The 22,872-nt window shown below is 33.3% G+C and overlaps 3 protein-coding genes across 4 annotated transcripts; 2 read left to right on the top strand and 1 right to left on the bottom strand.

Moving 5' to 3' along the window:
• Positions 1–1,821: 1,821 nt before the first annotated feature.
• On the top strand, positions 1,822–6,823 carry LOC114408992 (boron transporter 4-like). 2 transcript variants are annotated; one of them, XM_028372248.1, is made up of 14 exons: positions 1,822–1,934; positions 2,696–2,801; positions 2,914–2,996; positions 3,121–3,313; positions 3,417–3,555; positions 3,651–3,816; positions 3,933–4,099; positions 4,355–4,528; positions 4,625–4,720; positions 4,812–4,928; positions 5,011–5,318; positions 5,505–5,772; positions 5,880–6,038; positions 6,126–6,823. In XM_028372248.1, exons 2-14 carry the CDS (start codon positions 2,707–2,709, stop codon positions 6,147–6,149), a joined length of 1,989 nt encoding a protein of 662 aa, XP_028228049.1. In that variant the 5' UTR covers positions 1,822–1,934; positions 2,696–2,706; the 3' UTR covers positions 6,150–6,823. The 2 variants fall into 2 exon arrangements, with proteins under 2 accessions (XP_028228049.1, XP_028228048.1); XM_028372247.1 differs by having other exon boundaries at positions 1,837–1,934; positions 2,584–2,801.
• Positions 6,824–8,073: 1,250 nt separating this feature from the next.
• Positions 8,074–14,627, bottom strand: LOC114408991 (potassium channel AKT1-like). The gene is made up of 12 exons (XM_028372246.1): positions 14,359–14,627; positions 12,629–12,994; positions 12,226–12,283; positions 11,649–11,960; positions 11,126–11,371; positions 10,731–10,829; positions 10,474–10,506; positions 10,193–10,378; positions 9,842–10,036; positions 9,670–9,745; positions 9,000–9,554; positions 8,074–8,415 (listed from the first exon to the last, which is right to left on the bottom strand). The coding sequence occupies exons 1-12, from the start codon at positions 14,589–14,591 to the stop codon at positions 8,138–8,140; spliced, it is 2,637 nt and encodes an 878-aa protein (XP_028228047.1). The 5' UTR covers positions 14,592–14,627; the 3' UTR covers positions 8,074–8,137.
• A 4,260-nt stretch (positions 14,628–18,887) lies between these two features.
• Positions 18,888–21,408, top strand: LOC114408988 (GTP-binding nuclear protein Ran-3-like). The gene is made up of 8 exons (XM_028372242.1): positions 18,888–19,047; positions 19,134–19,203; positions 19,342–19,398; positions 19,505–19,622; positions 19,943–20,032; positions 20,122–20,301; positions 20,384–20,461; positions 20,924–21,408. Exons 1-8 carry the CDS (start codon positions 19,045–19,047, stop codon positions 20,991–20,993), a joined length of 666 nt encoding a protein of 221 aa, XP_028228043.1. The 5' UTR covers positions 18,888–19,044; the 3' UTR covers positions 20,994–21,408.
• Positions 21,409–22,872: the final 1,464 nt, after the last annotated feature.

Raw genomic sequence — 22,872 nt, 5'->3', positions numbered from 1 at the left:
CAAATGAGATGTTGATAATTAATTAGATAGATTTGGTTTGCTTCGCCTTACACTCAATGTGCATTAATTGAAATTAAATTTTTAAAAAAAGAATCATATTTGAAAAAACTCTTGTATATGTAAAGTTAACACAAAAAGAAGATGAAAGAAAAACGCGGTTCAATGTTTTGAGGCTGCGCCGTGTGGTTCCCTGTCCCATTCAAGCATCGTAAGAAATAACTAGTTATTTACATTACATAGTAAGAACTAAACTATGGTCTTAATCATTATGGTTTTCCGAAGGGACAGATAGGCTAACATTCAAAGAATCAAAACCAAAACAACAAAAATGTGGAATGTATGAGATTTTCATGCAAAACACAAAAATCCAACTAATGCCAGCTGAGAATGTGACTCTATCAGTCATAATACCATACGCGCTTCGGTGATTGTCGCTTTTACTCATCTCTGTGTGACCCAGTTTCCGTGTTGTGCCAGCGATGCATGCAGTATCACATGCAACTCACGTTTATATAAAGAATCAATCTCTTCCAAACTTACCACAAAATTCCTTGTTTTGTGAGTATTTCTTGTCTAAATTATGGTTTGAGTACTATTCCCACTATTGGCGCAATAATGTTATTTAATTGAACAAAGCTAATGATTGCAACATAAAATATTTGAGTGGAATCGGCGTACACAAAGGCTTTGTTTGGTAGTGGGACAAGAATTTGAGGAAAGAGAAGTAGGTAGGTTGATTAGTGTAAAAAAAAAAAAAAGATATTTTTTTTTAATAAAATTAATGTTTTGAGGAAGACCACCGGCAAGGGAATGAGAATAATATTTTGACGTTTTACAACAATGATTTTTTTCTTTTATTTTCTCTCAACTCAATAAAGAAATTCTGCAACGCGTTGCCCTGTATCTTTTTTGCGAGCAACCCTGTTTACGGTACAGTCATACATAAAATGTGACTACACTTTTCTCAATTAGGATTCAAATTTTAATTCATGACTTTGTGGGAAACTATTCTCTTTATTAGATTCAATCTTGTTAATAGAAATAAAACTTTGATTATAAAAAATAATCCTGTCCAAATAAATAATAATAATAATAACTAGATTGTTAGATAAATTTTAAGTGCATTTACTGAATATATATATATATATATATAGTATAATATAATAAACTTGTTACTATTTGTTAAATTGAAACTATAAGATTATGGAGATTTAATTTAATTGGTTGAAAAAATACATTAATTATTATAAGCCCTTCAGTACCTTACTTTTGCCTTTCAAAAGAAAATTCTTTAATACTTAATTTTGATTCTCATGAATTAAAAAAGAAGCTGCTAAAGACGTTTTAAATTCCGTTCAAACTATATAAGAATATGAAGAATGTTTTTCTTATGGAAGATGATACTCTTGTTTTAAATGTTACCTAAAAAAATGTTATAAGCAATAATTTTTAAAAAATTTAATTAAGAAAAGTAAAGATGTGGAAAAGAAGTGACGCGTGTGGGCCACAGCAGAGGAACAGAAAAGTTAGTACGTCTGCAAAGCAGTCCGAAATCCTAGGACGTTAAAACGGATCTCCCTAATTTGGGCCCCACAAATCCTGGGTTTCGGTTGCTGCTGCGGTGTCCCGAGGTTGGTTTCTTTGCTGTTCCTTTCTGTTCTCCAAGAAAGTGTGGGTCCCACCAGCCAAGTCCAACCAACATCCGTGTGGACCCAGCTAGCCACCCTCCTCTCTTCCCTTCATCAAGTGCGGGTCCTCCTCCTCTTCTTCACTTCTTCAATTATCTTCATGTTTATCTTAATTAATCATCATCATTCTTAATTAATCATTCTCTTTAAGTCATGGTTTGGTTGTGGCCTTCTCAAACGCCTTATATACTTGCCATTCCCTGATCCTTCCTTCTACATTGGTGCATTTCTGTGTCTTCCGAACAAGTGAGCACCCCTTTTACATTAGTTTATGTTTAGATAAATGTTCACATATTTGATTTTTCCTTAATTTTTTTTATTCTAGTATCAAAAAGAATTTATACTGGTCTTTTAGAATAAAAACATGTGAGCATAGATCACATCGTTCAAAATCCATTTCAAACAAGATGGTTTTATAAAATCAATTTTATTCAAAGTCAATTTTATAAATGTTAACTCAAAAACACGCTAATGATGCAATGTAAAGCTGTTCATATAAAAAATAATTGCCATTTTGTATTATTCCATCTTTATTATTCAAATTATACGATATTTATTTTGTGCTGCTTTAGCCCACCGTCAAGTACTAGTAGATCGTAGTGTGTGTGAGCTTTGACCGGTCCTTCATTTTCCTAGATTACCTTAAAAACAAGAAGAAGAATTGGATTCCAAAGATTTCTTATGTTTTAAAATGTTTTTTTTTTTTTTTTTGCGGTAAACACACGCGGCAAGGCAACTCAAGAAATGCATTTTCATCACATGTATCTAACTATTGGCTGTCATTTCTTGAAGTGTCATTTTTTGTCCCTTTCTTATTGTTTTTCTCTTGTGCCTTTGACTACATTTTCCATGTCTCATTCCCTCCTTTCTTCTTTATTTAAATGCTTGCTAATAGATTTCACTAGCCAAACCAAAAAGTTCCTCACACTACATCACACTTTCTGAGTATCTTCAAACGCAATCAATTGGTATATCTAATCTGTGCTGTGCATAATTTGCTCCATCAGCTGTGGGAAACATGGGAGCACCATTTAAGGGAATAATTCAAGATTTCAAGGGAAGAGCTCAATGCTATAAACAAGATTGGATTTGTGCACTCTGTTCTGGCGTTAGGTAACTCTTGTTTATCTTGGGAAACACATTGCATGCTTACTAGGACTTTTCTTTTGTTAATCCCTAAATGCTGTGTATTTATTCTGATTCGTGTTTCTTTGATTAATGACAGCATATTGGCTCCAACTTTCTACATATTCTTTGCTTCTGCTCTTCCTGTCATTGCTTTTGGAGAACAGCTTAATAGGGATACAGGTAAAACAATCTCTTTTATGTTTTCAACACCCTCAAACCTTTGAGCTAATGGTTGTTTTCAGTTTTTGGTGGATATAATGTTTGATGTTCTGTAAATGAGCTTCAATATGGTGTTTTTTAACAGATGGAACCTTGAGCACAGTGGAAACATTGGCATCTACTGCTATTTGTGGAGTTATTCACTCAATATTAGGTGGCCAACCTTTGTTGATTTTAGGAGTTGCTGAACCAACTGTCATAATGTACACTTACCTCTACAGTTTTTGCCAAAAAACACCTGAACTGGGTGGCAAGCTCTTTCTGCCTTGGGCTGGTTGGTACGGCATTTTACATTATAATTTTGTTTCTGTTTTTCCCATTTCCTAAATCATTGTACATTACATGTATGTTTGTCTAACTCTATTGTTCACTGTGTTGCAGGGTTTGTGTTTGGACGGGAGTCTTTTTGATTCTGCTTGCAATTTTCAATGCTTGCACAATTATCACAAGGTTTACAAGAATTGCAGGGGAGTTGTTTGGCATGCTCATAACTGTTCTTTTCTTTCAAGAGGCTATAAAGGTGTTGCTTCCACTTCCTAGCAAAAAAAAAATCGATTGTAAATTTGTCGGCACTGCAGAACTCAGCATGACACTTATTTAAACCTTGAATCGCAGGGATTGATAGGCGAGTTCAACATGCCAAAGAATGAAAATCCTTCCTCAGTGGAATTTCAATTCCAGTGGCTGTATACAAATGGATTACTCGCAATCATTTTCTGTTTTGGACTACTCGTCACTGCCCTTAAAAGCAGAAGAGCTAGAACGTGGCGATATGGAACAGGTAAATAACCCCAAAAATATCTTACAAGATAGAGCTTTTATGTACACAATGTTTTTGTGTTAAGTAAATAATCTCAAATATCACTTTATATATTCTTACTCTGGCTTGCAATGCAGGGTGGCTACGAGGATTTATAGCAGATTATGGGGTTCCAATGATGGTAGTGTTATGGACTGCACTGTCTTATACTGTACCAGGCAAAGTTCCAGATGGTGTTCCTAGAAGGCTCATTTCTCCCCTTCCCTGGGATGCTGCATCTCTCTATCACTGGACAGTAGTGAAGGTACTGTTTTTATACATTGTGTACAGCTTTTTTCCATCCAAATTGCATTCTTTTGAAACAGAATTATATCAGTAGAGTTGGCTTAGTTTGCTAAGCAAAATACATTGTTTTAATGCTTGCGTTGATTCTGTCCATGCCATGTATGCGTTCTGCTTTTAGGTTAGGGTGTTGGGGTTCAACATTGTGATAACAAGCAGTGATCATTTTAGTTTAGGCAAGTCAAAATATCTATCTAATAGTTACTGCAAACTGCAGGACATGGGGAAGGTACCAGTGGTTTATATATTTGGGGCAATTATTCCAGCTCTGATGATAGCAGGCTTATACTTTTTCGATCACAGCGTAGCTTCGCAGATGGCGCAACAGAAAGAATTTAACCTTCAAAAGCCATCTGCCTACCACTATGATGTTTTGCTGCTTGGAATAATGGTATGGTATTTTGTCTCTAGCATCCTTCTTCCTAAAACTTGGCTTTATGTTATTCCTTGTTGATAAAATTGCCTGACATATCTTTATGGTCCTTAGACTTTGATTTGCGGGATCCTTGGCCTTCCTCCTTCAAATGGAGTCCTTCCACAGTCCCCCATGCATACAAAGAGTTTAGCAGTTCTTAGGAGGCGGGTAAGTATCATCTATTGCATCAAGTCTATTGGTTCTTATTTATTAGATATCAACTAAATTTAGATTCTTGTTTTACGTTATCAATTTTCAGATGATCCGAAAGAAGGTGGTGAAGAGCGCCAAGGAATGTATTAAGCAACGAAGGACCAACTCTGAATTATATGGAAAGATGCAAGAGGTGATTGTAGAAATGGATACAGACCCTACGGTAAGTATTGTTGGCTTGATACCTGTGTCATTTTGTATGCAGGCATGTCCAAGAGTAATACAATGTTGTGAAATTGATACAGGTTAAAGAATTGGAGAATTTGAAGGAGGCTGTAATGCAATCTGATAGCAAGGATGGAGCAAAGGAAAAATTTGATCCTGAGAAACACATAGATGAATATCTACCAGTGCGGGTTAATGAGCAAAGAATGACCAACTTATTGCAGTCTCTCCTGGTTGCTGTATCAATCTTAGCCATGTCAGTTATCAAAAGGATACCAACCTCAGTTCTATGGGGATATTTTGCTTACATGGCAATTGATAGTCTCCCAGGGAATCAGTTCTGGGAAAGGATATTGCTTCTCTTCGTCACCTCAAGCCGGCGTTACAAGTAAGTACAGCCTTATGTAAATTAGTTTCAATGCATAATGGTTTTGAAGTCGAGAGATTATTCACGGCTTTCAAATTTACATTTTCATCTAGGATGCAGAATTCAATTAACATTTTCACTAGGCATTTTAATATACTATAAGAAGCTAATTACATATTTTGTCATGGTTCTTGTCTGTTTGGGCAGAATTTTGGAAGGTTCTCATGCCTCTTTTGTGGAGACAGTACCATTCAAGACCATAGCTGCATTTACAGCCTTACAGTTAGTATATTTTGCGTTATGTTTCGGGGTGACTTGGATACCTATAGGTGGAATATTGTTCCCCGTACCATTCTTCCTTCTCATAATTATAAGAGAACACTTGCTTCCAAAGATGTTCAAGCCTAACCATCTTCAAGAACTAGATGCTTCTGGTTATGAGGAAATTATTGGTGCTCCACATGGTTCACTGAGGGTACGATTTATAGTTCAATTCAATTCTTGTTATGCAAGACCACGTGTTTGTACATTTGTTTGTATATTCCAAGCTTTTCAACTTATGACCTGAAAATGGTTAATCAGGATAAGGAGCCAGATACTGATACTGATGGAAGCTCGGAAGACTTTTACGATGCAGAGATATTGGATGAGATGACAACCAACAGGGGAGAGTTGAAACTTAGAACTGTAAGCAGCTTCAATGATAGAAACCACAGCTTCAGTGAAGACAGACACACTCAGGTAAATGACTTATATAGAATCCTTTAAGGTTTCAACTTACAATACATTGTCTAGTATTGACTATGTTATTTTCATGGACTTGGACAGGTTTATCCTGGAAATGCTGTCTGAATATGGTGAAATCTCACTGCACCAACCATTTTTTAGGATGCAGAAAGGATTTGGGATAATAGTATGTTCCTCTGTAAAGGAGTGCTCATAATTTTTTGTGTGGTCCGTTAAGGTTGAAGATGATCTTCTGTGGAACAAGAAAGGATTCAATCGGTGAAAGAGATGAAATGCAAAAAGAATCAGAAGTGGACAAAAAATGCATTTGAACTTTGAAATGGGCTTTCAATATTGGTAGGAAAACACACTGAAATGTTGAGATCAAGGGTTAATTCCTTCCTTAGATGGCTACAAAGTTCTCAAAATAATGAGTCAGGTTCGGGTGGAGGGAAAAGACTCGTGTTATGAGGGGGAAAAGGAAAAGGGAGGGTAAAGCAAGGAAATGAGAATACTATACAATTATTTTTTGAAGTTAAAATATAGATAGATGTCAGTAGAGTATTCTTTATTTTTTTTTTGTTAACACTCATTGTTTTCATTGGATACAGTAGAGAGTTTGTAAGGAAACTTTATCAATTCAATTGGCCTGAGTACCATGCTTAATTATTTTGTTTGTAACAATCAACAAAGGCGAAGGGTATTCCATCAGAGCATTCAACGACACTACAATGGAATAGAATTTGGTTGATATTTTTAGGCTGCATGTGAGTATGTATAAAAAATAATGATTCTTTTTAGGTGCTTTGCTTATACATTAATTTTACTGCATTTGTAAAATAGTCAGTCATGCATACACACTCCCGAGTTCAGTCAATAAATTAAATGAGCGTATGACTCATTTCCATTAATGTTATGTGCAAATCATTAAAAACTAAGCTAAAAAATAACTCTCATCTAATTATGTTTGTATTTGTTTATATTTTTTTTTGGCTGTAAGGAGGGGTACTTAAGGCCCCAAGAAAAACTAAAAAAGTAATCTACAATAGGCAGAATCAAATTTCTATAGATCAAATTGAGTTAGTCCTCAAGGCAAATTATGAGTTAATTAAGCTACTAAGTTTCATACGCAAATTATGCTTGTAGTTGATAGGGTTTTTTTTTTGTCTAGACCATGTATTTTTTACCAGATGCACTTATGTTTGAGCGGGTAGAATTATTATAACTGACAAAATTTTCCCTTTGAGTATTTATTACAGCTGTATACCAAGACTTGAAGTTCGTACTGATAGTTGATACCTACAATATTAAGAGTTCACTGTTCTCGCAATATAAGTACTTTTTGTTATTACTAAACAACATTCGACTTGGTTTTTGAGCAAAAATGGCAACTATTGTGTGGCTTTAAGCGCAAATTTGGTTGCACGGTAAGACAAAAAGCGCATAAAAAACGTGAAAAGAAAATCAGGCATACGCTGAACCTCTTTAGTTTCGAAGAAAAAAAAATAGAATTTGCATATAAAAAATTAAACATATTTCCAGCCTTGTACTTCTAAGTTCTAATGTTAACCTGCATTTAATGAAACTTCCTAGTTGGTTAAGGAAGTCAAAAAAAAATTTCCTTTTCATTTCTAAAATTAAAGAAGTTTTTACTTATTTTAGAACTTGTTAACTTGTAATTTTTTTGTGTTAAAAAGAAGTCTGCGCAATATTTTTTCGCCTCATAAATTTTTAGCCCGCAAATCATTTAACCCACATTGCTACTAATTAATATTGTTTCTTTCGATTTTCTGTTTTTTCAAACAAGATTACCAGTTTCTTCAACTGTAAACTGAACAATTCTTGCAAAACAGATTTTATAATAACATCAAAACTGTTTTTAATTATACAAATTGAAGGGGGAAAAATGCTATTTTTTTTTTGTTTATCCACTTTCCACTATAGACTAGTCTTAAATCAGCTGGAGGGGAGGGATGGAATAACTTTGTCATCTACAAGTTACAAAAAGGTACTTCGAAGAGAAAACTAAGAAGCAGAAGAAAAAAAAAGGTTAGTGACAAGATACTATTGCATTGCAATGGATACCCCATGAGAAAAAAATAATGGTATGGGAATCAATTCTTGTTTTCCTCTTCAATACAAGTACCGGCAATAATAAGATGATCACCATCTCTTAAAAGATTTATATCGTCCACTTCAGCTCCATCTATGGTCAAAATTTTGGTGGCAGATATATCAAACTTTCTGGCACCAATATCTAGCAGCTCTTCAAGGGTCTTGGGCAGCAAAACAAGTTTTCCAGCATGTTCACCCTTTTCAGGACAACTAAGTGTCACTCTGGTTAATCCATTCACGTTCCCTCTATTACTGCTACGGCCTTCAGATACCTTACCTGCATTGTTAAATCAAAACATAATCCATCAATCTGATAGCCAAAGGAAAAAAAAAAAAAAAGACTTCATATTTTTTAGTAGCATGCTTCTTCTTTTTCATGTATCCATTCTTGGATTTAAATTATGGGTCCTCCTAGCAATTATTCTCAAGATACTAGTTAAATATTAAAAAGTTGAAAGAGTTTTAATATGTTGTTAGTATAAGGATGTTTACATTGTCAACTAAATTAACTTCAGCATTACAGAAGTTTAATGATTTTCAATGATATGGTAGTTCAAGATTGGTTTACAATGTATTCCAATTAATTTTTTATTATAATATGCAAAATGTAACTCAGAACTTGCTAACTGTTTTGGGGGCATCAGAAAAGAAGTTGTTCAAGTTAAAATTCACCAAGAATAATTTTAAATCCTCCTACTGATCACTTCTTTCTTCGTATGGTTAATATTGAATATGTTTTATATTTCCATGACGTTAAATGCATTTACTTTTGTATTTAATACTTTCTTTACAAAGTTGTAGAAAGTTTTGTAGGAGGATATAACATTACTCGATCATCAATTTGTTCCAAGATATACGTACCACGATTGGCAATTGAGATCATTCCAAAAATGGAATTATCAAAAGAGCTGGAAGACCTTCTCCCATGATAAGGTAGCAGTGACATGCTTTCTTGGGTTATGGCAGGCATGCTTGGATCAATTTGAAACCTCCCACTCCTGTTGTCATTCCTTGGTATTGGAATAACACTTGGTTTTCTGCTCTCTTTGATGTTATCAAATATATTTCTAATTTCTTCGCGTCCGTGTTGTTCTGCCATAACCCTAGGAGTCCACCCATTAGCATCTGGCATGTCAATGTCTGCTCCTTGGTCTACAAGGAAGTTAATCATCTCAGTGTTTCCTTCAGCTATTGCAGTATGAAGAGCAGTGATTCCATTCTTTTTAGGTTGTGTCACATCCACGCCACATTGAATAATTTCCTTGAGCAATTCCATGTTATTTTGCTCAACAGCACTGCATGCTAGATGGCCTGCATTGGCTAAAGATATGTCTGCACCATTGTCTATGAGAATTTTCATCACAGATTCATGCCTACCCTTCATTGCTTCCCATAGTGGGACACTTCCATCCATATCTGTGTAGATAAAAAAAAAAAAAGCGATTAGAGTCTAGAGATATCACCAGTACTAGCGCATTTTGCGGTATGAAAAAGGTTGTAAGTAAATGTTCCAAACAGGGCTAAAGAGTACCTTTGCTATTGGGGTCTGCACCATATTCTAGAAGCAAATTTACACAATGCTCATTGCCTTTGGAAGCTGCAATATGCTGTTACATGAGAAAATAAAGTTTTAAGCATCTAGTGTTGTGTTTATTATACATATATACTAATGCATGTGTTCATGCGAGAGAAAATCTACAAACCAGTGTTGTCTTTCCATTCTTATCTAATTCATTTGGATCTGAACCCTTCTTAAGCAAACGATGCAATAATAGATCATCATTTCTGCTTGCTGCAAAGCATGTGGTAATGGGCATGTCCATTTTTCCCCGAGCAAGCATGGCCTCCGTTTCTGCCAAAATTGCATCCATCCCTGGATACCTTGATTCTTGCAAATGCTGCGCAACAAAGTATTAGTAATGAAGACAATGTTATACAGAAACTACAAATTGAAAGGATGTGTGTACAAAATATTGTGTGAATGAATCTAAAATGTAACTAGTTAGCAATTAGAATCATTCTAGAATATACACAAGTCATCGTTGCTCATATACCTGGAGAAAATTGTTCATGACTATTGTCCCATCTCCAATATTTGAATGAACAAGATTTAGAAATGTAGTACGGTTCAAGCGCAGAATTTGGCTCAATCGTTTGGTTCGAACTGTAAACGTCTGTGGCCTGTAACATAGAACTCCAATTTCTCCAACTATATCTCCAAATCCTACCTCACCAATGACCTGCAATTATTGCGGACCACATGCTTTATATAGAGACAAGTCTTCACAATGGCAGGGATGATTCATAAAAGTGTTAATAATGTAACCAGACTTACCTGTTCCATTCCATTCTTTCTAATGATGAGTTCCTGACAGTCAGAAGAAAATGAAGTTCAGTTTCTTTTTGGATTGGGGAAAGAACATTTCAGAAGTGCACATTCCATATGCAATAAACAGAAATTAATTAATCTTAACAAAACAAAAAACAATTGATTTTCTTATTTGCATCATGTTACACCCCTCCTACTTTTCTAGATACCACACAGAGCATATACGAAGTGAATGGAAATAAAGAGAGGGCGTAGATTCTTACTGCAGCACCAGTAACAACGATATAAAGGTCTGTTGGCGCTTCATTCTGCAAAATCACATCTTCCTTTGGAGGAAAATACTCGGCCCTCATCTCCGTGACCTTCAAATTTTCAATTTCAACAGTTCAAGATATGCACATAAAGCAATGTTATTAAACTTCTAATATACAAGGACTACCAGGAAGCCGACATACAACCTAGCTGTTCTTTGAGCTCGTATAAGTTAGATGAATCTATTTTGGATTGAATGTGAGATGTTGATTGATTAATAAACACGTGAAGAAAGAATCTCATGTTGATTACTAATTGATGTTTACACTCAAGCTTCAAACTGTCATGTTCTTAGCACCATGGTCATAGAATTATATAGCAAGACCAAAAGTCAAGAGAGTATTACCAGTTGAAAGAGTAGGTCACTTGACACTCCATGAAACAAGTACACCTTGTCCACAAGTGGATAGAATAGGTAGTGTGAGATGCTAGACCTAATAGCCTTTGGAAGGGATTCAATAATTTCTTGTTGCTGCAATCCTTCTAAATCAGTTCTGTACTTCAAAAACAAATGAGCAAGCATCTGTTCTTCCAAGCGGATAGGTAACTGATTCCGATGGGCGAAACCTGTGGCAGCTTGCACCGTGTCTCTCTGACATGCCACAAAGCAACCACCAAAAAGAAACATCAGAATATTAATGGGCCTCTTAGGAAGAAAGAAATGAAGAACCAGCATTTGTATTTTAGAACTCCAATAATAAAGATGTGATTTGTGGACTTCTTAGTTTTACCTCATTAACAAATGTATCAAGTCCTTACCATTTGTCAAGAATAAATATTGACTTGCCAAAGAGGACTCCAAAACCATTCAGGACAAGAAAATTGTGAAAGTCTTTATGATTTAAATGATGATAATGATATATACTCACATATTTCCTAGTTCTGCTTGTTCCATGAACAATCAAGTTTGTCATGTTTCCGATGAGATATGCCGTTAGTCCGAGGTTAAAGAGCATATAAAATATGTCAAACACCATCTCCCTGGTACTTACAGGATGCAAGTCACCATAACCGACTGTTGCAAGAGTCACTATGGACCAGTACATTGATGTTACGTAGCGCTTCCAAACACTGCTTTGAGCGTCTTCAGAAACCAGGCTAAGCCATGTTGAACTTGGGTCACGATCTAAAGCAAGAAAATAGAAAATGCAGGCAGCAAAATGCATTGAAAATAGAGTAACCTACAAATGCAAAGTTATAAGTTAGGTTATTGTATACTCATTAAATCACCGATATAACAAGAAAGAAATTAATGTGTAATAAAATAGTGAATTTAATTTTAATACACTGTCAACCCATTAGATAAGATTTTAGGTATGATTTTTAAAACTTATCACAAAAGTCAATGATTTTCAATAATATGACAATTCATGATTGATGTAAAAAAATCTTGATGCTAATAATTAGTCTATTCCAAGTAAATCCTTTAATAAAGGAAATACTTACACATATAAGCTTTGAACAGCGCACCCAGAAGTAGTTATAATTTCTGTCCTTTTCTAATCTGACACAGAGAAGAGAAGGAATGTCACAATCAATTTCTATGTAATCCAATAAAAAAATGTTCTGCCCCAACTCATGCCTATGAGTTTAATTTTTTGCCTTTAATTAAACTTACAAATAATAAGTTGTTACTTGTTATGAATTCAAGATAAAGAAACGTTTGAAACTTCTCTAAACATGAATTGTCCACCAACTAATATTAATTTCTATACACCGACGTGTGATAAAAAATTATAGTAGATATAACTTTTAAGGTAATTTCTGTAAAAGTCAACAACCAACCGGTATATATCAAATTATGATTTGATGGAAAAAAAAATTACAGTGTTGATGCATGAACTAGTACCTTGCAAACATGGCACTAACTCGACGGAGACGCCAAAGTCGGAGCATGTTGAACACGCCATATGACTTTAAATCAGGGGGCAACGAGTCGCGGGCAATTTCAGCAGGGATGGTGGCAATGACATCAAAGGCAAACCATGTTTTAAGATATCTCGAGGCAATGAGCTTTGGTTCATCCACGAGCAGATACGTAGTCTTGTCGAGGTAGGCAACAAAGAAGGTCAGAACAATGTCAATGGCAAAAAAACCGTTCACCACATTGTCAACAATGGAAAGAGGAAGCGATGGATCACTAAGGAATCCAAACTCAAAAGGGCAAACAAATGCAGTGTAGAAAACTAACAACACCAGAAACGTGTTCCACAATCTGCATCACCCCAATGAAGCATGAAAAGAAACATTAATTAATTAATTACGTGACATAATGTATTGTTATAAGTGATTATAGTGGGTGTATAACTAAAAAAATGTAACAAGAACCTGAAATACATAACATGGTATATGTTTTTTTATTTATTTAAGATCACTTGTGTCTTGCAGGAAAAGGCAATGTTGTTGGGACTGATACTCGTGACAAACAATACTAGGCCTACTCTCTTAGCAACAGTTTTTTTCATTAATTAGTTAGTCTAGAATTAGAGTTTACTTTAAACAAAACTAAAATCATGTATATTATTTTTGTTTGTTAACAGTATATATAAATATATAAATACTTAAACTGGGTGAATGTTAGGATGGACTTGATTCTGTGTTGTCCCAGTAAAAACCAACCTGTAATAACAGGTAAGCCAATGTTTTCAAAATTGTGATATAGTGCCTTTTTTAGGTTTTCATGAATGGGTCTGTAGACTGTAAAAATTAGGAAATGGTCACAAAATCTAAGTCGTTTCTCCTTAGTTGGGCATGTTATCACATTCCCAACTTCTTAGTAGCGGTTATACTACGGTTGTGGCTAGCAAAGCCTCGCTCACAAAATCAGCATGTGAAAACTCCACTAAGCATTGAGGAAGAGTGGCTATTTCATGTGAACCAAATTCAAAGAAAAGTCTAGTTGCCTTCCCTTTCTACAACCCTTTCCTTGTTAAAAACATTTGTTAGTAACACACTTTTTTAAACACTATTTTACTATTAATTGAAAGTTATTATAAATTTATTTTCTTATTTATCAATTCTAACTCATAATTTTACAGTTTTCAAAAAAAAAAAACCTTTAATCAACAGTAGAAAGTATTTTAGATTAAAGGTGTTAAAAAGTGACTTCTTTTAATACTTCTTTTATTATAATATCTAACCTAGCAAAAACAAAAAAGTGTTGAGTAAACAGAGAATCTCCTAAAATACGCTGCTAGCTCCACTATTCATCACATCCTAATTCATTGACCTAACACTTTTTGCCTAGAGCAATAGTTTTGGACAATCAATTTTTTCAAAATTTAACTAAAGCCTATCATTTCTGATCATCTTTTTCGTATCACATTATTTTATTTACTGTAATATCTATATTTTTTTCTCTCTTTTATGTTTTTTTTCATTAGGCGTCACATAGCATTTTATGCATCCAAATATTATATTTCTTTTGCCTCTAGGTTTCCATCCATTCTTCAACTACTGGGACCATATTGTTATTATATCTGGACTGCAATAATTTGCAGTATCAAAAACTCTATCTCTCTCTCTATACAACAACCACTACCGGTAAAACCTAAAGCATCCTAAAAAAAAATAGCATACCTGTAACGAGGGTTGTACGGCGAGACAATGTAACTCCGGAGCTTGTGTCTCCCGGAGTGGCCAGCGCTAGTGGCGCCGAGAGGCGGAAGCGGAATGCCGGTGAGGCTGTATTGGCTTCCTTCATTCGTCATTTGATCAAACTCTATGTGGTTTCTATGTCTCTCATCATCCGCAGCCTCATCATGGCAGAAACAAAACCTTGCAAACATCTTCTTCGCATGCGTCGTTGACATTGGTGAGTTTAATTTCTTGCACTTTCTTGGCCGGTCAGAGAGAAACCCTTTCTTTTTTTTGTGCCAAACTTCAAAGGTGTTCCTTTCAAACTTAGCTTCGTTGTTTATTACGTGCATGTGTTTCGGGGGTTAAAAAGGAATGGCGATAGATAGGTACACAGGTAAGATTATGCATATATGTGTTGGTTCTTCTATGTGTGGTATCGATCAAAACCCAACCAATCAAATTAAATTGCTGGTGATTTTTGTTGCATAACATAATATGATATGATATAAATGTAAATATATATATATATATATAAAGGAGAGATCAAATCATTTATATTTTAATATATTTAAAATTTTATAAAATAATATAATAATTGTGAAAATTATGTAATTTGATTCATATATATATATATATATAAGAAGTTTCGGAAATCACGTATCTTTCTATAACTGCCTCAAACTCAAATTAGAAACGTGATCACAGGCATGCATTCCGTGCTCGATAGTCTTACTTTACGTAGCATTTTCTTTTTTACCTTATCTTTGGATTCTTATTGTACCGGAATGTTTGTTTCACGGATTATAACTATTATTTTAGAGAAACTCTAATTTATATATATATATATATTAAGATATATGCTTATTTTATATAATTTATAATAAATAAATATTTTTTAATATGTAAACTATATTATATATATATGAAATACGGCTTTTGAAATTGAGGAGAAAAGCATGTGGATAAATTATTAGAATCAAGAAATTGATATAGTATGTGAAAGTCCAATAGTCAAAAATCTAACTAAAATTAGGATTAATTCATATTAGAATAATATTAAAACTTTATATATATATATATATATATATATATATATATATATATGTATGTATGATTTTTAAAAATCAACCACACTCTTTATATACTTTCTTATATTTTTAATGTCAACTAAATAGTTCAATTTATTTTTTATCTCTTTTAATTTATTATTTTTAATAATTAAAAATAAAAATATATTACAATATAAATATTTATTCATCATAAATTTAGAATATAATTTATATTTTCAAAATTAATTATTTAATACATATTTTAATTATAATATAATAAATATATTAAGAAATATTAATTTGTTATAAATTTTATTGGTACAAAATAAACATTTATTTTATGTAATGTGCAAACTAAAATATTACCGTGTGTGTATATAGGATTTTTAATGTGTGCGACATTGCTCACCATAAGAATAATTAATTACTTATTTTTATTTTATGTAGATTAATATATTACGAATGATTCTTTTAAAATAATAATTATATTTTTATATTTAGATCGATATATTTACTTTCAATCAAATCCACTGGTTAGCATCAATGCCGTGCAAATTCTTTTTAAAGTTGATGTTCCATTTTTTCATTATACTTATCCTCGATCGATAATAATATATTTTACTTTCAAATAAATAAATAACTGATCAAACGAGTATCTTTCATATCTTTCAATTTTTATTTGATACAATACATTATTTATTTGTGCGTACTCGCTCTAGAGCTAGCGTGAGCCACCGAGTCATCTAAGGTTCTATGAAAGTTATTTATTTTTTCTATCTTATAATCTTATGTTTTTCTATTTACTTTTATAATTTATGGAGTTTTAATTTATTTTATGCATGAATATATTTTTAAAAAAAATTATTCTATATATATATATATATATGAAATCAAATGCATAATATTATATTTTAATTATGAAATTATATATGAAAATTTTATTCATCATTGTATTATATATTAATCTTGAAATACATAATATGATTTATTCTCATATGATTAAGTTTTATGTCTAAGTGATCTTTATAATTTTGATTAATTATTGATTAGTCATATCATCTATAATTTGATTAAAATTATATATTAAGTTGTTTAATGATCATATAAGGAATTAGGCATAACATTATGATTAATTGTACTTTATATAATAAATTTAATTTATCTCACATGAATTTTTATCATATTTGTATAATTAATTAGGATAAAATAACATATTATTTTTTATGGTTTACCTACGGGAATTATGAGGTATGTATAATTTGTCAGTTTTATCATAAAGTAAATATTTGTGATAGAAAATCAAATTATTTTCATGTTGTACCCATAAAGCATGAAATTGAGTATGTAATTTGATTATTCTATCATAAATTTTAATTATTTCTTATTGAATTAAAAATTTAGCCCACATAAAATTTTTAAGTCACAAGATTCAATTTTCTGATATGTTTACATTAGTAAAACATACAATTAAGATTAATATGTTTCAAATTTTGACATAAGCCTTTGGATTTTTGCATCTTCTCAAACTATTAGTTTTTCTGATATTCAATATGATGTTTCCAAACTCAAAGGAGATAACTATAGGATGTGAAAAGGAGAGAATTCTTCTACAATTGGGGTGGATGGACATAGAATATGCTATAAGGAAATACGAACCGCCTGCAATCAATCACTGATGAAAGTAGTCCAATTGGTGTTGCGTTATATGAGCAGTGGGAGCAATCCAACCGACTCAGTATGATGTTCATTAAGACCAAAATTTCAGCTGGGATATGTGGTTCAATTGACCAACATGAAAAGGCTCGAGACTTGCTTAAGGTTATTAATGACCAGTTCATCACTTTAGATAAATCTTTAACAAGCACCCTGATCATGAAGTTTTCCTCTCTTCGGCTCACCAGTGTGAAAGGTGTGCGTGAGTACATAATGCAAATGTGAGATATTTCAGCTCAACTTAAGAAACAAGATGTTGATATATCTTAGTCCTTTCTGGTCCACTTCATTGTAAACACCCTTCCGTCGGAATATGACTCATTTAAGATTTCCTATAACACACATAAGGACAAATGGTCTATCAATGAATTAATGACCATATATGTCCAGGAAGAAGAAAGACTTATAATGGAGATGAATGAGAGTGCATTACTGACAACTGCTTGTCAGAAGAACAAATCAACTTAATCTCAAGCTAATCAGAAGGAGAATGGTAAAATACCACCTTAAGTTGATATTAAGAAGGTGACAAAGTGTTTCTTTTGTAAGAAGAATGGATACATGAAAAAGAATTGCCCCAAATAGAAATTCATTAGGCAATAAAACGCAAATACATTTGGACATTGTAATACCCAAACTCTCTCACTTCAAAATTGATGAGGAGTGACAAATGACAAAACTTTAGCTAGCTAGGAAACAAAACCCTGAAGCCTATTAAATCGAGTGGGTGTAACTGTATACGATTTGCTAACTGGTTATGTTGATGGTTATGTTGATGTTTAACTTAGTGTTATTGGAGTTGAAATCAAATGCTTAGGTAAGGAATGTGGCTTTAAAGAGAAAAAAAATATACTTGACTTATATTACTATATGTATATTCACCTTTATGATAGATGAGTAAATATCTCATTAGATTTGACTTTACAAAGATTGAAGCTATAAAAAAATTAATACATAGTCTTTTTTATTTAATTGCATATTTTCTTATATAAAAAGAATCTTTCTTAGATAGATGAGAATATATAAAAAAATAAAAATTAAATATGTTTATGGTTGCAATTATTGCTGCACAAGTAAATTGATTTCAACTCCAATAACACTAGGTTAAACATCAACATAACCAGTTAACAAACCGTATACAGTTACACCCACTTGATTTAATAGGCTTCAGGGTTTTGTTTCCTAGCTAGCTAAAGTTTTATCATTTGTCACTCCTCATCAATTTTGAAGTGAGAGAGTTTGGGTATTACAATATCCAAATGTATTTGCGTTTTATTGCCCAATGAATTTCTATTTGATGTTTAACAGAAGGCGGTCTAAACGCAATTGACATTGGTGGAGGTATGAAGATTATTTCCTACAACAATAATAAATAGTGCTTAATTATGCATAACATAATTTAACATTAACTAATCAATTATATGTAAAAGTCACTCATAACACGCACACAATCATTTTAGTTTTTTTTTTCTTCTTGTGTCACATAGGTTATTTTATTAAAGACGGAAGTTAATATATTTGTCATAATTTTAATCCTTTTCAAATTAAATTTTATATTTTTATCTTTCAAAAATACATTTATAAACAAATTACACATGAAAAAAATGATTATTTAACTTATTCTTATCCCTAAAGAGCCGGAAGAAAAAAAAATCAATAAAATATTATTAACAAATATGTTTGACAATGGACTAACATGGTTATTTGAAATTTGAAATTGAGATTGAATCCAAGGGTGGAGAATGCTGCGTCATGTTGACGCTGGAAGAGTCGCTCTCGCAGCTCCAAACTAGAAAACCCTTCCTTCCACTATAAAACCTTCGCTTCTTTTCACGCTCTCAAACACCATCATCTACAACGCCTCGAATCCACACAGTTCTACTCTACGCTCTAAACCCTCTCTCTCTCTCTCTCTCGATCTATCATGGTACGCTCTGTCTGTTGCGCAAACACTTTGTTTTCTAATTTTCTTGCATCTTTTGATGATTCGAATTCGATCTGTTGCGACTGTAGGCTTTGCCCAATCAGCAAACCGTGGATTACCCTAGTTTCAAACTCGTCATCGTCGGTGACGGCGGTACAGGTCAGATTCTTCTATTTTCGTTAATTGATGTACTTGTGTTTTGAAGTTTTTTCCCGTAACGATCTAGGTTGGAGCTTATTTTTGCACAGCCTTAGGAATACGAGTTTTATTATTAATTTTTGTTTTGAACACTTGCAGGAAAGACAACGTTCGTGAAAAGGCATCTTACCGGTGAATTCGAGAAAAAATACGAACGTATGATTCTTTCTTTGTTATTTGTGTTTAAGGATTTGGGTTAGATGTTCATCTCTGTTTGCGATTGTCTTATTTGTCTTCTTGATTTTTTGCTTGTTCGAAATAGCGACCATTGGAGTGGAGGTTCACCCATTGGATTTCTTCACAAACTGCGGAAAGATTCGCTTCTACTGTTGGGATACTGCTGGACAAGAGAAGTTTGGTGGCCTCAGAGATGGATATTAGTAAGTCTTTTTTGGCTACGAGACACCCCTTTTTCACTGTTGTCTAATTTTTTTGTGCGAATGATAATCATTAGTATAGATGGGCTCTGTTATTATACATAATAACATGCGTAATCATTTTATTCTAATGGTTAAAATTTAAGTTTCTTGTATCTTAGTTAATGTTTAGAATAGTGTTTGAGGACTCGGAGGGTTATTCTGTTTGCATGATGAGAGCTTTCACCTATGGTTCCTGCTTGGGTTCTTGGTACAGTGGTCTTCAGTCGTGTTCCTTTATGCATCTGTTTTACATCCTGTTGACATGGCGTCTTGTGTTGCAGTATCCATGGGCAATGTGCGATTATAATGTTTGATGTTACTGCCCGTCTAACATACAAAAATGTCCCTACCTGGCACCGGGATCTTTGCCGGTTCGTAAATCAAGTCCTTTCATCTGATAATTTAGCTCCAAGGTTTTTACATCAGATGATGGACATTTTCTGCTCAACTGATTTTTCAGGGTCTGTGAAAACATCCCAATTGTTCTTTGTGGTAACAAGGTTGATGTCAAGAACAGGCAAGTGAAGGCAAAGCAGGTTACCTTCCACAGGAAGAAGAATTTGCAGTATTATGAGATTTCAGCGAAGAGCAACTACAATTTCGAGAAGCCTTTCCTCTATTTGGCCAGGAAACTTGCAGGGTAAAGCCATTACATAATAAGTTAGAGAAAAACTTAAATATTTAATCTAACTTATGTTTTGCTATTTGTGTCAATTTTGCAGTGATCCTAACTTGCACTTTGTGGAATCTCCTGCATTGGCTCCACCAGAAGTTCAAATTGATTTAGCTGCACAGCAACAGTAAGCTATCTTCCTTGACCTGAATTAGTTCTTTCTACAGCAGGATAAAAACATAGATTGTAGAATTCATAGTTGCATTGCATTTCGAAGTTCAAACTGTTTTCTTATGTTAACTTGTTTTAGGGTGAGTTTGTTTTAACTTTAAAAAAGCAACTTTAAAATAAGTGTCTTTTATATAATCATTTTTTAAAAAAGCAGATAGTATTTGTTTCTTTAAACTTCTTAGCAGAAACAATTTAGAACAAACACTAAAAAATAGAAATTTGGTTATTTTATTAAAATAAATTCATATTTTAATAAATAAGTTTAAACAAACTAGTCCTTCGTTTTGTTAGAATGGCATATTAGTGTTTAGTTTCTTTAATGAAGTCCACAAAATTCCTTGTGTTTCATTTGTTCTTCTTCAATTGGGAATTGTTCCTATTCAATTATCAATAATTTATTTGTTGGTTGCTTTTGCAGACACGAAGCTGAGCTTCTTGCAGCTGCTAGTCAGCCCCTTCCTGACGATGATGATGAATCTTTTGAGTAAAATTGTGCTTTTTCTGAGTCGTGTTACTGCGTATGCTATGATATGTATTTTGGGGGGGTGTATTGTTGACATTTTTTGGATGCGGATTTGAGTATCAGAAATTTAATCATTTTGCTTTAATTAAAAATCTCTCCCAATAGTTTGACATATCCTTGTGGCCAAGGGCTGTAGTGCGTGTGTTTGTGTGATTTGGCTCTCTTGAACAGAGAGACACGGGGGAAAGAGCAAACAAGGCTGTTTGTGCCAAGTGCTATTTTGCTTCTCGAGTTTGTCCCTCCAACAAGAAATGATATTGGCTTATTTCCTCCTATTTAAAACGACTAGTTTGGTGAAGTCAATTTAATATTCAGTGAACAATGTCGAAAACATTACGTACATATTCGTATACATTCCATTGGCGTGAATGGTTTATGTATTTTGGCCTTTGTTTTCTTGTAAACGGTCACTTTATAACGTCATGTGGTGTCTGGAGATTTATCTAGCTTCATATTTGAGTTGTGCTTAAAACGGATTCTGACAACGATGCTTGACGTTAATGTATTCCTCTGTTTTTTTTTAACCCATGAAATAGTTTCTTTCTGAAAATCTTCCTTCCTTGGATTTTTTCTTATTACTTTGTAGTATATTTTAGAAACCCTATAGACTGAAATGTGTTAAAATTTTAGTTTTGATATCTTGTTTGAAGCAAAATTGGGTGTTCCAATCCATTCTATTTAATTCTTTTGTGAAACTTTTGAAAAAATTTCTCCATGTTTTAAGGATATGATTTGTAACTTTCAATGTTCTTTTTTTCTCTTGGAAGTAAAAATTAACGTGATTAGGTAAGTGTAAATGTTGCTGGTGATGCTTAAGAGTTTTAAAATAGCTTGATTTACGAATTTTGATCTGTAATTACTTGATGTGAAATAAAAAATCTGATAGAAAACAAAAATTAAGTTCTGACAGATTTTCTTGTGTTCTTAAGGTATTTTGCAAATAATTCTCTGTTTGCAAGTGTTAAATGAAGATGAGGATATTTTTTATTAAAAAAAAAACTAATGTGTAGTTACATGGCAAAATGTCAAGGGGTCTGTGTAATGAGGTTTATTGTAGGAATTCAAAATAGAGGGTATCATGTGCAATAAGTGCAAACTTCAAGAATGTCTTATGTAATTTACTTGAAATAGTAAGAAATAAGACTAGGGTATTGATATTGGCACTATCCCCATGGTGTCTTTTAGCTATATTCCCAAATTGTGAAAAAAATAAATCACAACGAAAATACAATTTTATTCCACAAATATACAATATAATTATGTTTTCATTGTTACTTGCAAGTACAAAGAAAAATAATGTAATGATGATACGATTCTCTTGTACATTATTTAATTGTACAATGTATAATAAAATTATATTTCTATTAAGGTTAAATTGTGTACTTAACGAAAACATAATTCTCACAACCAACACAAAACACTCACAAATACAAAACAATGCAAACACTCAAAACTTGATGGTGGCCCAAGGTTGCGTAGATCTTGATGGGGAGGATGACGTTAGCATGACATGACGGAGGTGTGGCAATTTTGGATCTGGGCTGGTGGCGCGACACAACAGAGTGGAAGTTGTAAGGAAAGGTGTCGCAAAGATTTTGGATCTGGCCATAGGGGGGTCGTGCAATGGTGTTGGAGGACGGGGATAGGGTGGCGCGGGATTTTGGTGAAGAGAAGTCTAAGGGGTGTAAAGGTTTGATGAGTGGGCAAAAGAAAAAGTTCACACTAATTTCTAGTGTCATTAGCAAAATTAGTAGTGACAATAATAGTTCTCATGAGACTAAGGAACCAGCTCATTGAACCAAGGAACCAAAATACTAGACCAATAAATAATAAAATGAAGAGGA

This window comes from Glycine soja, chromosome 4, assembly GCF_004193775.1.
Source record: "Glycine soja cultivar W05 chromosome 4, ASM419377v2, whole genome shotgun sequence".
NCBI lineage: Eukaryota > Viridiplantae > Streptophyta > Magnoliopsida > Fabales > Fabaceae > Glycine > Glycine soja.
The sequence above is the reverse complement of the archived record's forward strand: the minus strand, read 5'-3'. Positions and strand labels throughout refer to the sequence as shown.

Excerpts from the sequence above, each read along its gene's own strand:
- LOC114408992 (XM_028372248.1), top strand. The coding sequence starts at position 2,707 with ATGGGAGCACCATTTAAGGGAATAATTCAAGATTTCAAGGGAAGAGCT. Across the intron at positions 3,817-3,932 it reads AACGTGGCGATATGGAACAG|GGTGGCTACGAGGATTTATA; the intron begins GTAAATAACCCC and ends CTTGCAATGCAG. Across the intron at positions 4,721-4,811 it reads TAGCAGTTCTTAGGAGGCGG|ATGATCCGAAAGAAGGTGGT; the intron begins GTAAGTATCATC and ends ATCAATTTTCAG.
- LOC114408991 (XM_028372246.1), bottom strand. The coding sequence starts at position 14,591 with ATGTCAACGACGCATGCGAAGAAGATGTTTGCAAGGTTTTGTTTCTGC. Across the intron at positions 10,830-11,125 it reads GTGACCTACTCTTTCAACTG|GTCACGGAGATGAGGGCCGA; the intron begins GTAATACTCTCT and ends GAAAATTTGAAG. Across the intron at positions 9,746-9,841 it reads AGAATGGAAAGACAACACTG|CATATTGCAGCTTCCAAAGG; the intron begins GTTTGTAGATTT and ends CTCATGTAACAG.
- LOC114408988 (XM_028372242.1), top strand. Across the intron at positions 20,302-20,383 it reads TTGGCCAGGAAACTTGCAGG|TGATCCTAACTTGCACTTTG; the intron begins GTAAAGCCATTA and ends TCAATTTTGCAG. Across the intron at positions 20,462-20,923 it reads GATTTAGCTGCACAGCAACA|ACACGAAGCTGAGCTTCTTG; the intron begins GTAAGCTATCTT and ends TTGCTTTTGCAG.